The 14,193-nt window shown below is 55.4% G+C and overlaps 1 protein-coding gene across 1 annotated transcript; it reads left to right on the forward strand.

Annotated features, from left to right (window-relative positions):
- Positions 1-840: 840 nt before the first annotated feature.
- HD553DRAFT_343244 (uncharacterized protein) lies at positions 841-2,243 on the forward strand (the record flags this gene model as incomplete). Its single annotated transcript, XM_046182856.1, has 4 exons — positions 841-856; positions 941-1,219; positions 1,288-1,676; positions 2,178-2,243. 4 exons carry the CDS (start codon positions 841-843, stop codon positions 2,241-2,243), a joined length of 750 nt encoding a protein of 249 aa, XP_046035830.1.
- Between the last annotated feature and the right edge of the window lie 11,950 nt (positions 2,244-14,193).

Here is a 14,193-nt window from a genome sequence, read left to right on the forward strand (position 1 = left end):
GATACGAGGTGCGTCTCTCGGGTTTTCCGGTGCAAAGAGTTGCTCTTGTCCTCTGATAGTTCGTAAGTCGTGCGTCCTCCCGACCGAGCTCGTTTCGTGTCTGTTTTTTCTCCGGTTTAATAATTTTCTATACGTGAAGCAGTCCTCTGCGAATGACCTTGAGATATGTTGTATGTATGGAGAGAAGAGCAAGAGATGAAGGTAGTCAGGTGTATAGCATAGTTGACCTGCTGGCTGGTGCATGCTGCTCTCTCTCTTCCGAGCTTCTGCTTTGGCGCGTCGCCCTCGTGGTCGCTGGGCACCTATCCCTAGCACTGTGACGCGCTGGCCTAGGCTAACAACTCTACGACACCGCGGCTTAATTCTATGCTAGATTTGGCCTTGAAGGCCTTTGCGCGATGACTCGCGCAAAAGTCTTCCAGATACGTGTCGCTCTCCCGTTATTTGTTTACCTTTTCTATCTTTTGTCTTCCCGCGTCTAATCAATGCTTCCCGCCTCAGGCATCCCTTTGGCCTTATTGTATGATTTTCCCGCATCAAGATTGTAAACAAAACACCTCGGGTAGAGTTTCAGTTTTGAAGCAACCTTGCTAGTTTGGCGATTGTGCTATTGTAGTGTTGCCCTCTCGCATCAGAGACGGCTGGTCTTGTCGTGCCTTTGTCCCTCTCTGATCGTCAAAACCTATATAACTCAAGTCACTCCTCCTGACCGCTGTCGATATGCATTCATTTCCGTTTCTTGACCTGCCTCTCCCCACAACTGACATCGTGACTGGTCTGCCCTTCCCACCCTAGATTTATCACTCTTCGCATATTCGAACGACGCCAATCTTTCCAATTATGGATACTACACTTGGTATGTTTGATTTGGCATCTACTCAAGTACCTTCACCCTAGCTGCTGGCTAATCTGCAACCTCTCGGACCCCTCCTCGTAACAGCTCCTGAATTCCCGCTTTCCCCCCTCGAGCACGCCCCAGCTGTTTCGCAGGAACCGCCCAACACACCCAATACTCCCACCCGTGAGGACCCGCAGCAGCCCCGCATTACCAAGTTCTTCTCTTCTCCCAGGCAGGAGAAACGCTCTCGCACCGGACCAACTCCTACGCGGCCGGACCCCTTGCGGGAAACAGCTCTCCCGGACTCGAACATTTTGCAGCAGATCCAGCAGGCCGCCGGCAAGCCCCAACCCGACATGAAGCCTCTTGCCGCGGATCAACGTAAGCCCCATCGTCTAATACTGAGGCATCCTTCGATTGTCCGCTGAACGTTGTATCACATGCCTTAGTAGCCGACAACACAACTTCGCCGGGTAAAGATGTCCCTGTTCCCGACGACGACCTGCCGCCCCGTCTGACCCCTCAGACGTCCCCGCCCATTCCCGCCGAACACGATCGAGTCCGCCTTCCCTACCCATCCTCTGACAGTGATGCCGCCCGCAATGCCTTGCTCCGAAAGATTGCGGAGGCCAAGAGGCAGCTCCCCCCGGATTTCCCACCTGCACAAGAGATCCAGTGGGAACTTCCCTCCATTCCCGCCGCCATCGCCTCCACGGCCAATGAACCTCACGCTTTTGGAACATTGCTTCCCGCATTGAATTCTTCAGAGATTCACGGCCGAGCTTACGTCCCACAGGGCACATTATTCGGAGCTGCAGTCCCGAGCCTGTCGGAATGGGTCAGTACCGGTCTTTGGTCGCTGTCCACTGCTAATCTTTTCGAATGCTCATGACCCTTACCATGATAAAGTTGAATCACCTTTGCTATTTCTGCCATGATGGCAGCGATCCGACCCTTCCCCCCTCGACCCACATTGCGTGTCCGGCGCCGGACCCCTCCAGGCCGCCCGTCTGGTATACCTCCACCCCCACCGCCATCCGCATCCTTGGTGATCCACCAATCTACCAGTACTTGAAAACCAACGTCTGGTTTAACGATCAACTAGTGGATTCCTACCTCACTTTGATCCATTGGCGCCAATCGACATATAGCCGCCTCGAAAACGGTCTCGTTCCGGTCTTCATTCACAGTACTCAAGTTTCGCCCTGGATTCAAAGCCGACTCGAACCGGAGTCAGTTGAAAACCCACCAAACATGGCGAAATGGTTTCGCCAGGCAAGTCCCTTCTGCTGGTAACGGATCCCGCCGGGACGCTCATACTCTTATCTGTCAATACCAGAACTCTCTCGATCCATTTGATTACCAGTTCCATGCCATCCCCTGGAACGTCGGCAATTTTCACTAGGTTGCTGTTATAGCGGTCACGTGACGCGTCGGACACGCCGTACGCGACTCCCGTATGCGACTCCCGTCGGGGGTACTTTTCGGTGTTGTTGTTTGGATGTAGAACTAGTACCTCTGTAATAGCTCTACATCCGTTATTACATCTAGATGTCTACCCATACCTTGCCTCATTCCTGCGTCCCGTCAGCCTGTCCAGGGGGACCCCCATCGGGGGCCGCTCCCGGGCCTTACAGAATAACGGATCATCAAAGGACCCCGAATGGGGGAGCACGAGGAGGTAGCCGGATCCCCTTGCAGCTGGGTGCAAGCGGAGTACCCAACGGTCCAGATAGCCATCTGACGTTGGTAGGAGTGTTCTACCCGGAAGGAGTGCCGGTCCAAGCACTCATGTTGTTGGATTCGGGAGCGACCGGGATGTTCATGGATCGGACATTCGCGTCGCTACATGGATTCGACGTAACGGACCTCGAGACGCCGCGGGTAGTGACGGTGATCGATGGTCGGGAGATCCAGGGAGGAAGGATCACCCAGAAGGCTCGTACGCTGGTACGTACGGGAGTGCACCTGGAACTGACCGAGTTCCACCTCACCGATTTGAGTGGGTACCCGGTGGTACTAGGTATCCCTTGGCTGCGGAGACACAACCCGCATATCCAATGGGACTCCAACGCGGTGACGTTCGGGGATGTCTGCATCAGCACGGGATGCCTCAAGAGGCCCGAGACGGTGTATGCTCCGGACGAAGTAGAAGTGGAGACACGAGGGATCGACCCGTTCAAGAAGATGAAGGGGTCGATCACGGAGGATTTGGTCGTCGCGCAGATGCAGATGACCCGGGAGGACGACGAGCGGGCGAGGCGCCCAGACCTGTGGGATTGGGACGTCAAACCCACGGACTCGTTCCAGGACGATCTGGATCCTCCTGAGTATATGGAGAAGCTGAGGGACATGGTACCGGAGAAGTATCATGAACATCTTGGAGCGTTCTCCAAGACGAAGGCAGATACACTGCCCCCGACGCGATCGATCGACCATGCGATCGAACTCAAGCCCGGTATGTCGCCGACGTACCAGAAGCTCTACAACCACTCCCAGCGGGAAAGCGAGGAGCTAAAGAAGTGGTTGAAAGAAAATTTGGAGAAGGGGTTCATCAGGCCGTCGAAGTCGCCCTGTTCGAGCCCGGTACTGTTCGTACCGAAGAAAGGCGGCGAGATGCGTATGTGCATCGATTACCGTCGCCTTAACGACATTACGGTGAAGGATAGGACGCCCCTACCCCTCATCTCAGAGACGCTAGACAGGTTGAAGGGCGCGAAGGTCTACACGAGGATGGACCTCCGAGGCGCGTACAACCTGCTACGCGTAAAAGAAGAAGACATTTGGAAGACCGCGTTTACTACACGTTTCGGTCTGTTCGAATGTTTGGTCATGCCGTTCGGCTTGACCAACGCCCCCGCTACCTTTCAGCGGTGGATGAACGAGGTTTTCCAGGACCTTTTGGATGTGTGCGTCGTCGTTTACCTCGACGACATACTTATTTACTCCTCCGACCAGGGGACCCATGACGGTCAGGTCAAGGAGGTTATGAAGAGGCTGCAGGCAAATGGCCTGTATGCGAAGGCGGAGAAGTGTGAGTTCGATACGGTGGCTACCGAATTCTTGGGGTACGATATTGCCCCGACGGGGGTCAGTATGAATGTTATAGCGGTCACGTGACGCGTCGGACACGCCGTACGCGACTCCCGTATGCGACTCCCGTCGGGAGTACTTTTCGGTGTTGTTGTTTGGATGTAGAACTAGTACCTCTGTAATAGCTCTGCATCCGTTATTACATCTAGATGTCTACCCATACCTTGCCTCATTCCTGCGTCCCGTCAGCCTGTCCAGGGGGACCCCCATCGGGGGCCGCTCCCGGGCCTTACAGAATAACGGATCATCAAAGGACCCCGAATGGGGGAGCACGAGGAGGTAGCCGGATCCCCTTGCAGCTGGGTGCAAGCGGAGTACCCAACGGTCCAGATAGCCATCTGACGTTGGTAGGAGTGTTCTACCCGGAAGGAGTGCCGGTCCAAGCACTCATGTTGTTGGATTCGGGAGCGACCGGGATGTTCATGGATCGGACATTCGCGTCGCTACATGGATTCGACGTAACGGACCTCGAGACGCCGCGGGTAGTGACGGTGATCGATGGTCGGGAGATCCAGGGAGGAAGGATCACCCAGAAGGCTCGTACGCTGGTACGTACGGGAGTGCACCTGGAGCTGACCGAGTTCCACCTCACCGATTTGAGTGGGTACCCGGTGGTACTAGGTATCCCTTGGCTGCGGAGACACAACCCGCATATCCAATGGGACTCCAACGCGGTGACGTTCGGGGATGTCTGCATCAGCACGGGATGCCTCAAGAGGCCCGAGACGGTGTATGCTCCGGACGAAGTAGAAGTGGAGACACGAGGGATCGACCCGTTCAAGAAGATGAAGGGGTCGATCACGGAGGATTTGGTCGTCGCGCAGATGCAGATGACCCGGGAGGACGACGAGCGGGCGAGGCGCCCAGACCTGTGGGATTGGGACGTCAAACCCACGGACTCGTTCCAGGACGATCTGGATCCTCCTGAGTATATGGAGAAGCTGAGGGACATGGTACCGGAGAAGTATCATGAACATCTTGGAGCGTTCTCCAAGACGAAGGCAGATACACTGCCCCCGACGCGATCGATCGACCATGCGATCGAACTCAAGCCCGGTATGTCGCCGACGTACCAGAAGCTCTACAACCACTCCCAGCGGGAAAGCGAGGAGCTAAAGAAGTGGTTGAAAGAAAATTTGGAGAAGGGGTTCATCAGGCCGTCGAAGTCGCCCTGTTCGAGCCCGGTACTGTTCGTACCGAAGAAAGGCGGCGAGATGCGTATGTGCATCGATTACCGTCGCCTTAACGACATTACGGTGAAGGATAGGACGCCCCTACCCCTCATCTCAGAGACGCTAGACAGGTTGAAGGGCGCGAAGGTCTACACGAAGATGGACCTCCGAGGCGCGTACAACCTGCTACGCGTAAAAGAAGAAGACATTTGGAAGACCGCGTTTACTACACGTTTCGGTCTGTTCGAATGTTTGGTCATGCCGTTCGGCTTGACCAACGCCCCCGCTACCTTTCAGCGGTGGATGAACGAGGTTTTCCAGGACCTTTTGGATGTGTGCGTCGTCGTTTACCTCGACGACATACTTATTTACTCCTCCGACCAGGAGACCCATGACGGTCAGGTCAAGGAGGTTATGAAGAGGCTGCAGGCAAATGGCCTGTATGCGAAGGCGGAGAAGTGTGAGTTCGATACGGTGGCTACCGAATTCTTGGGGTACGATATTGCCCCGACGGGGGTCAGTATGAACCCCTCCAAGGTCAAGTCCGTTTTGGACTGGGCCCCCCCGAAGAACATTCGGGGACTGCAGTCCTTTTTAGGATTTGCAAACTATTATCGGAGGTTCATCCAGAACTACTCCAAGAAGATTCAGGGAATGACGGCCCTGACGAAGAAAGGGGTGAAGTACTCCTGGACGGCAGCCGCTGACGCCGCGTTCCGGGAATTGACCTTCACCCAGGCGCCTATATTGGCGCACTACAACGAGGAGCGCCAAGTGGTGCTCGAGACCGACGCTTCCTCTGGAGCGATCGGCGCGGTGATGTCCCAGGTAGGGGACGATGGGAAGCTCCACCCGGTAGCGTTCATGTCAAAGAGTCTGACGCCCGCCGAGAGGAACTACGATGTGCACGACAGGGAACTGTTGGCCATCGTCTATTGCAGTCGGATATGGCGACATTATCTCGACAACAAGTACCCCGTTCGGATTCTCACGGATCACAAGAACTTGGAGTATTTCAAGAGGGACAAGGTATTGTCCCAACGGCAGGCGCGATGGTCGCAGCTGTTGAACCAGATCTCCTACACCCTGGAGTACAAGCCGGGAACGGAGAACGGGAAGGCCGACGCGTTGAGTCGTCGGGAAGAGTTGATGGAGGAGACAGAACCGAAGCGAGCGGAGACTCTGCTCCGGCCTGTCGAAGACGCACCCCCTGAAGGGTGTAGTCCGGTTGAACGACCGCCTTTGCGGTTGAATGGCACCATCCCCGCACTGGGCGATTGGATGGTGAAAGCGCTGATACCGGCGGCGCAGGACGACCCGGTGGCGAAAGAGCTCGTAGCGCAGCTCAAGGCGGGGACCTTGGCGAATGAGCGATACAGCTTGAGCCCCACTGGGGTTCTCCTGTACAACGGGTTGGTGTATGTTCCTAACGCGGGGAACATCAAGGTAGAGCTGATGAAGCGCCTACATGACGGGAAGGCCGCCGGCCATTGGGGGCGGGACAAGACCGTGGAGCTAACCAGTAGGGACTTCTACTGGCCTGGGATGGCGAAGTGGATCGGGGAGTACGTCGCTAGCTGCAGCATATGTCAGCGCAACCGGCGACCCCGAATGAAGCCTGTCGGCGAACTAGCGCCGCTGCCGGTACCGGCGGGACCATACGAATCGATCACTTGGGACCACATCACGGACCTGCCCGAGTCTATGGGGTCCAATTCGATCCTGGTGATCGTCGATCGGTTCAGCAAGCGAGCGCACTTCGTCGCTTGTCGAAAGGATAACGACGCCACATTCTTGGCGCGGTTATTCCTTGACCGATGGGTGTGTTTGCATGGGTTCCCGAAGCAGATCATTTCAGATCGAGGTACGTTGTTCACCTCGCGCTTCTGGAAAGATCTGTGCCGCATGGCGAACGTGGAGAATAGTTACTCCACGGCGTTCCACCCGGAGACGGACGGACAGACCGAGCGAAGTAACTCCACCTTGGAGCAGTACTTGCGGTCGTACGTCAACTTCCTCCAGGACGATTGGGCGGAGTTACTCTCCATGGCGGAGTTTGCGTACAACAACGCGAAGCACTCTGCCATCGGGATGTCGCCATTCATGGCGTCCGAGGGAAGGGAACATACCTTCTCCCTGCCAGTGCCCGGCGCTAGGGAAGAGGCGGTGGAATCGGCGGGAGAGTACCGAGACCGACTCGACGGGATCTACAAGTCGGTGAAGGAGGCGCTGGAACAGGCGCGGAAAGACATGGCGAAGTACGCAAATCGGAAGCGTACCGCCGTCCCTGACGAGGGTTACAACGTAGGGGACCTGGTAATGTTATCTACCAAGAACTTGACGTCGGTGCGCCCCAGCCAGAAGCTCTCGATGAAGACGCTGGGGCCCTTCCGAATCACGGAAGTCATCGGCCAGAGCAAGATGGCGAGGAGGCTGGAACTCCCCGCGCAGTTACGCCGGGTGCATCCCGTCTTCCACGTGTCGTTGCTCATCCCCTATCGGGCCAACGAGCTGGAAGGAAGAGAGGTGGTTGAACCGCCTACCCCCGAAGTCCTCGACAACGGTGACTTGGGGTATGTCGTGTCCGAGATCGTACACTCGAAAGCGTTGCGATCCGGGAGGTCCGGGAAGAAGACCCAGTACCTAGTGCGATTCGAAGGGTACGGGGATGAATCGAACGAGTGGGTTAGCCCCGCCGAATTCGATCACGACGACAAGGTCGTCGCAGCGTTTCACAAGCGCTACCCTCATCTACCGCAGCCTGGTCGACAAGAGTACGCCGACGCTTGATGCGTTCGGAGACCGCATCTAGGGGGGGGATCCTGTTATAGCGGTCACGTGACGCGTCGGACACGCCGTACGCGACTCCCGTATGCGACTCCCGTCGGGGGTACTTTTCGGTGTTGTTGTTTGGATGTAGAACTAGTACCTCTGTAATAGCTCTACATCCGTTATTACATCTAGATGTCTACCCATACCTTGCCTCATTCCTGCGTCCCGTCAGCCTGTCCAGGGGGACCCCCATCGGGGGCCGCTCCCGGGCCTTACAGTTGCCGTGATCGTGGATCTCCCGTCAAAGACAATCGCCGTGTTGGATTCGCTTTCTCCTTTCCATGGGGAACAGCGGGAAGAGATTCCCGCTGCTGAGCCTTGTGCTGTCGACTCGTCATTACAGAAGGCCCGAACTATTTTCCAGGTGAGTCGTCAAATCGCTTGCTCTTCCACGTGCGGGAATTCATAATCACTGATCAATTCGGTCATTTTGTATTCAACAGTCGGTGGGAGGCTGGCTCTCCGATCTCCATCTCATGTTCCGAGGCGAGGCTTTGAACTCTGACGCTTGGCAGTTTCTTTATCCTGTTAGTCAAACTGTGGTGACGTTGACTGGCTGATCTAACGATCCGAGATACAGGCTCTCCCGCAACAGCAAGACGGATCGAGTTGCGGCTCCTTCATGCTCCAGCACATCGAGGCGCTCTGTAGGATGCAAGACTTGGGCGCAGTCTGTCGGGAACCACTCCGAAAGCCGGCCCGCAGATCGATGGCCCTCGAGCTCGCGCAGCAACGTCTAATGAAACGGCACCACGGGGATAAATACTAGTCTCTTCTTTCTACCTGAGACCGCCCCAGCTCCCGAGTCAAGTAGCTTTGTTTCAGTTGTAATTCGATTTCCGGCGTATAATACATTGCCTACGTTTATTTTCTGCCTCGAATCGTTGACACTTACATACTTCACGCGTGGTCTATCCTCTTGACCTGCAACTGGCGGGGTCCACGTCAGTATCTATTTGAGCCCTACTGTACTACTGTCATGCCTCGCTTGCGAGATACATGCTGCTTCGCAAAGGTGATGAGGGCAGACTGTATTGTAGAAGAAACACTGACTTGTCTCGCTCATCAAATCGCCGCTGCAGCTCGTCTGCCCACAGTCTATAATCCCATTCCCGCAATGTCGCCTTCGCTCCCGCCCTGCGAGTCTCTCAGCTTGACCGCTCACTTAGAATCATGTGCAAACGTCAAACCAACCTTTCGACTTCCTGTTGACCAACTCTCGCAGCTCCTAGGTTGGATCTTACGCCTCTCATCATGTCAACTCCTCCTGTCACTCCTCGCAAGAGACGCCGTCGTGGTAGTGATCACCTTGCCTCTACTTGGACTGTTCCTGCCACTCCATCTCGTCCACCTAAAATTGATCATCACCCAAAGGCTACCCTTCTCAACAACCACCGGTATAAGGGAAAGATCATTTCCTTCCAGGGTTCCCGCCCAAACGGCTCTGAACCCGGCTTCACCGTGCCCAATCCTGGATCCAATCCACCCTCCCTGGACTATTTACACAACCCCTTCATCTCCAATGATGTTTTTGACAATGACACCTTCCCTACTGACGCGCCCAACACCACAGAACTCCCCGTTATGAAGGATGGACAAGCGTATGAGGACCTTCTAAAAGAGCTCAAGGATATGGCTGTAGAACAGACGATGCCATCGTGAGTCTACCTTACCTCACTACAGATCGTCTTCCCGCATGCCCATCGACACCCCAATCGTCATCGCAGCGGTTATTTTTCGGAAAGGCAACAGGAACAACTCGCCCTAGAGCATGCCCTGCCGGCTCTAGTCATCCAGTTCTACAAGTTTCGCTACCGTCCAAGAACTCTCGGCCCCCCACCCTGGCCCACACAAGATTGTTCCACCGATCTCCTCCTGATCGATACATATTGTGAGTTGGCGGGAATACGTTTGACCTGCAACCTACCATTCCCGCTCAACAGTGCTTGTCTTACTTCAGACTGTCGCTCCGTCAAGTACCCACATCATGCATGGGATTCTTCGCCTATAGGGGTTCCCGCCCATGTCCTGGCCCAAGGCTACCTTCCCTCCAGAATTAATCGGCCTGCGGTAGCCTTCAGTATGCGGTCTGTAGAATTCTACCTGATTCAATTCCGACACACACAGACATCTCGTATGTCTTTCGTTCAGTCACTCTGTGACTATAACCAGGTCAGTCCCTGTGCCTTCCCGTCAACCCACAAAACACTTGCCCAGGTCGAACCTACTCCTTAGATCCCCTATACCGAAAGCCTACGTGAGAGGTTCAGCTTCTCGGTCGACTTATACGACCGGATCGTCAATTACATGGAACACTTCAGCAAAACACTCACCAGGAAACCCCGCGATCCCCCTGCAACCCCGGGAACACCTGCTCAAACGACAAGTAGTGGCAATCCCACTGCTCTCAACACAACATCGTCGCCGTCGCAGCCAGATCGCAAGGCACCTGCTCTTCAAAGAGATACATGTCCCTTATGTTTCCCTGTCGATGGCAAAGCGGGAACTGAAGACTACGTTCTTTGCGTCGCTCTGGACGGGAACAATTCTCTGAAGAGGAGGGACCGGCCAGGACTGGCCTATCAAGAACATTCATCTCGGTTCCGGCTGCCTCCCGAACTTGTTAACCGGTTCTCAAACCAGACCATAACAGCACAGGCACAGCGCACAACAACGAAACGTCCCCGAACCCAAACAACACAACCTTCTGCAGAGCCACTTGGGCCCTGCGCATCGCATTGGACTGCAGCCAAGGCAAGGCCACGTGCTAATATGAGATTCTCAGAGATGGGGTGGTTCCCGCTTGTCTGCCGGCACGGCGTTGTCCTGGCATACGCCGACTTGATCAAGGAGTATGAACAATCTAAGTTTCCACTAGCATTAGCGCATTGGTTCGCTACGCAATACTCTGGCCGAATTACCTTCGGCTATGACATTGGGTGTCAATTTCAGAAGACATTCCGACACGCACCTGCTGTCTCCCATCTGCTAGGCCCCGATCCTCATAATTCCCGCATTAATTTCCGTGAGTTACATGCAGACACTGTCCTTCCAATTATACTTTACAACAACATATTGACAGCGACCCTTTTGTTCCTACAGAGGTTGGTGCGTGGCATGGCTACGCACACGACAGACCCTGTCAGGTCAAGTGCCACCCACGATTCAATGCTGAAGCCGGCTTGGAGGTTTTCGAAACATGCGAGAGGCTGTTCTCGTATACAAACGGCGTAGCAGGCGTCACGCGGAGCGCTACTCGCTATCACCGGCATCAGCAACTCGAGTGGGTGATAGAACAGTGGAATAACGACAAGCTATGCTTGATGGGTACGTCAAACTGCCGTTCCGTTCGCCGCTGCAGCGTACGGACCTTGTGTTGACTCTCCCGACAGCTAAGAACTTGGTCAAAGGTTGGCGGGAATTGGTACATATTCAGCAACAAGCCACACACAAGATAGCTCAAATGCAAAAACAATACTCCCGCCCGGAATTCTCACTGCAATATTTCAACACACTCTGGGAGGATGAAAAACAAGCCCGCCGTCGTAGTGCTTCTGAGGCAACGGGTATCGGCTATGAAGCGGGCCTTGCAGACGCTCAGCTATGGACTCTCGCATTGGATTACCTTGTTGCGAAACGAGAGTGGTCAGCATTGTCGCCCTCGATATCCACAACGCAGGGTCTCGATCACATGCAGACGCAGCCTCAGCAATGGACGACATTTGCTCGCATGTGCGCTGCCTCACAACAGCTACAAGCAACACAAGACCGGCTGCTTGCACATTTATCAGAGCATCGCCGAGAAGCCTCGTTCGATAACGATTCCCGCCTGGCCAATTGGATATCCTCGCCCGAGGGTACTAGAGCAGGACGTTTTTGGCGCCGTCACAAGTATGACAAGGCTTTGGACGCTCTTGAGCTGGCATGCATCAATCGGTTCCAGGAGGCCGAAAGATGCTCAAGGCCAGGTACCAACTACAAGTTGCGCCAGAAGATCGCAGCCGCTCTCAGGGACCGGGCTCGTGGTATCGATGCCGCGCATAAGCGCTACGTAGACGCTTGGAATGACCTTCCACTGGAAGGAAAACCGCCTCTATTGAAGCGGGAATCATTAGGGGAAGGGCAAGACTCGGTCTCAGATCACTTCACATCTGCCCGGGATGGCATGTCGAGTTATTCCCATGAGCACTGGGCGCAACCGGTAGCACGAGAAGGGATTCATCACGCAAGATTGCATGAATGTGCTATTATGGAGCAGAAGCAACTCGGTATTGAGTTGTCCCGGTTACTCCTCTGGATGGACCAGGCACCCCAGGCTCTCTGCAGTCAGATCGACTCAGCCGCGCTTCCTTTACCAATATCAGCGTTGTGGGGCAATGCACAGCCTGACGAGCTAGACGCATACCCGTCTGCTATCACACCCATGCTCGCAGTCTTGTACCAACAGGAAAAGCTTGAAGCGCTACAGCGAGTCATTTCTGATGGCAGAAAGACCCTCACCAAATTGGATATTCCCGCCACCGATCACCTCCGGCTTGAGCCTTCGCCGACATTTCCTGTTATAGCGGTCACGTGACGCGTCGGACACGCCGTACGCGACTCCCGTATGCGACTCCCGTCGGGAGTACTTTTCGGTGTTGTTGTTTGGATGTAGAACTAGTACCTCTGTAATAGCTCTGCATCCGTTATTACATCTAGATGTCTACCCATACCTTGCCTCATTCCTGCGTCCCGTCAGCCTGTCCAGGGGGACCCCCATCGGGGGCCGCTCCCGGGCCTTACAGAATAACGGATCATCAAAGGACCCCGAATGGGGGAGCACGAGGAGGTAGCCGGATCCCCTTGCAGCTGGGTGCAAGCGGAGTACCCAACGGTCCAGATAGCCATCTGACGTTGGTAGGAGTGTTCTACCCGGAAGGAGTGCCGGTCCAAGCACTCATGTTGTTGGATTCGGGAGCGACCGGGATGTTCATGGATCGGACATTCGCGTCGCTACATGGATTCGACGTAACGGACCTCGAGACGCCGCGGGTAGTGACGGTGATCGATGGTCGGGAGATCCAGGGAGGAAGGATCACCCAGAAGGCTCGTACGCTGGTACGTACGGGAGTGCACCTGGAACTGACCGAGTTCCACCTCACCGATTTGAGTGGGTACCCGGTGGTACTAGGTATCTGTAAGGCCCGGGAGCGACCCCCGGTGGGGGTCCCCCTGGACAGGCTGACGGGACGCAGGAATGAGGCAAGGTGCGGGTAGACATCTAAATGTAATAACGGATGTAGAGCTATTACAAGGGTACTAGTTCTACATCAACATAACAATACCGAAAAGTACCCCCGGCGGGAGTCGCATACGGGAGTCGCGTACGACGCGTCCGACGCGTCACGTGACCGCTATAACAGGATCCCCCTCCTAGATGCGGACTCCGGACGCATCAAGCGTCGGCGTACTCTTGTCGACCGGGCTGGGGTAGATGGGGGTAGCGCTTGTGGAACGCCGCAACGACTTTGTCGTCGTGGTCAAACTCAGCGGGGCTGACCCACTCGTTTGACTCGTCCCCGTACCCTTCGAACCGTACCAGGTATTGGGTTTTCTTCCCGGACCTTCCGGATCGTAACGCCTTCGAGTGTACGATCTCGGACACAACATACCCCAAGTCGCCGTTGTCGAGGACTTCGGGGGTAGGTGGCTCAACCACCTCTCTTCCTTCCAGCTCGTTGGCCCGATAGGGGATAAGCAACGACACGTGGAACACGGGGTGCACCCGGCGTAGCTGCGCGGGGAGTTCCAGCCTCCTCGCCATCTTGCTCTGGCCGATGACCTCCGTGATTCGGAAGGGCCCCAGCGTCTTCATCGAGAGCTTCTGGCTGGGGCGCACCGATGTCAAGTTCTTGGTAGATAACATTACCAAGTCCCCTACGTTGTAACCCTCGTCAGGGACGGCGGTACGCTTCCGATTTGCGTACTTCGCCATGTCTTTCCGCGCCTGTTCCAGCGCCTCCTTCACCGATTTATAGATCCCGTCGAGTCGGTCTCGGTACTCCCCCGCCGACTCCACCGCCTCTTCCCTAGTGCCGGGCACTGGCAGGGAGAATGTATGCTCCCTTCCCTCGGACGCCATAAATGGCGACATCCCGATGGCAGAGTGCTTCGCGTTGTTGTACGCAAACTCCGCCATGGAGAGTAACTCCGCCCAATCGTCCTGGAGGAAGTTGACGTACGACCGCAAGTACTGTTCCAAAGTGGAGTTACTTCGCT

Source organism: Filobasidium floriforme (genome assembly GCF_021052385.1).
Source record: "Filobasidium floriforme strain CBS 6241 chromosome Unknown HD553scaffold_14, whole genome shotgun sequence".
NCBI lineage: Eukaryota > Fungi > Basidiomycota > Tremellomycetes > Filobasidiales > Filobasidiaceae > Filobasidium > Filobasidium floriforme.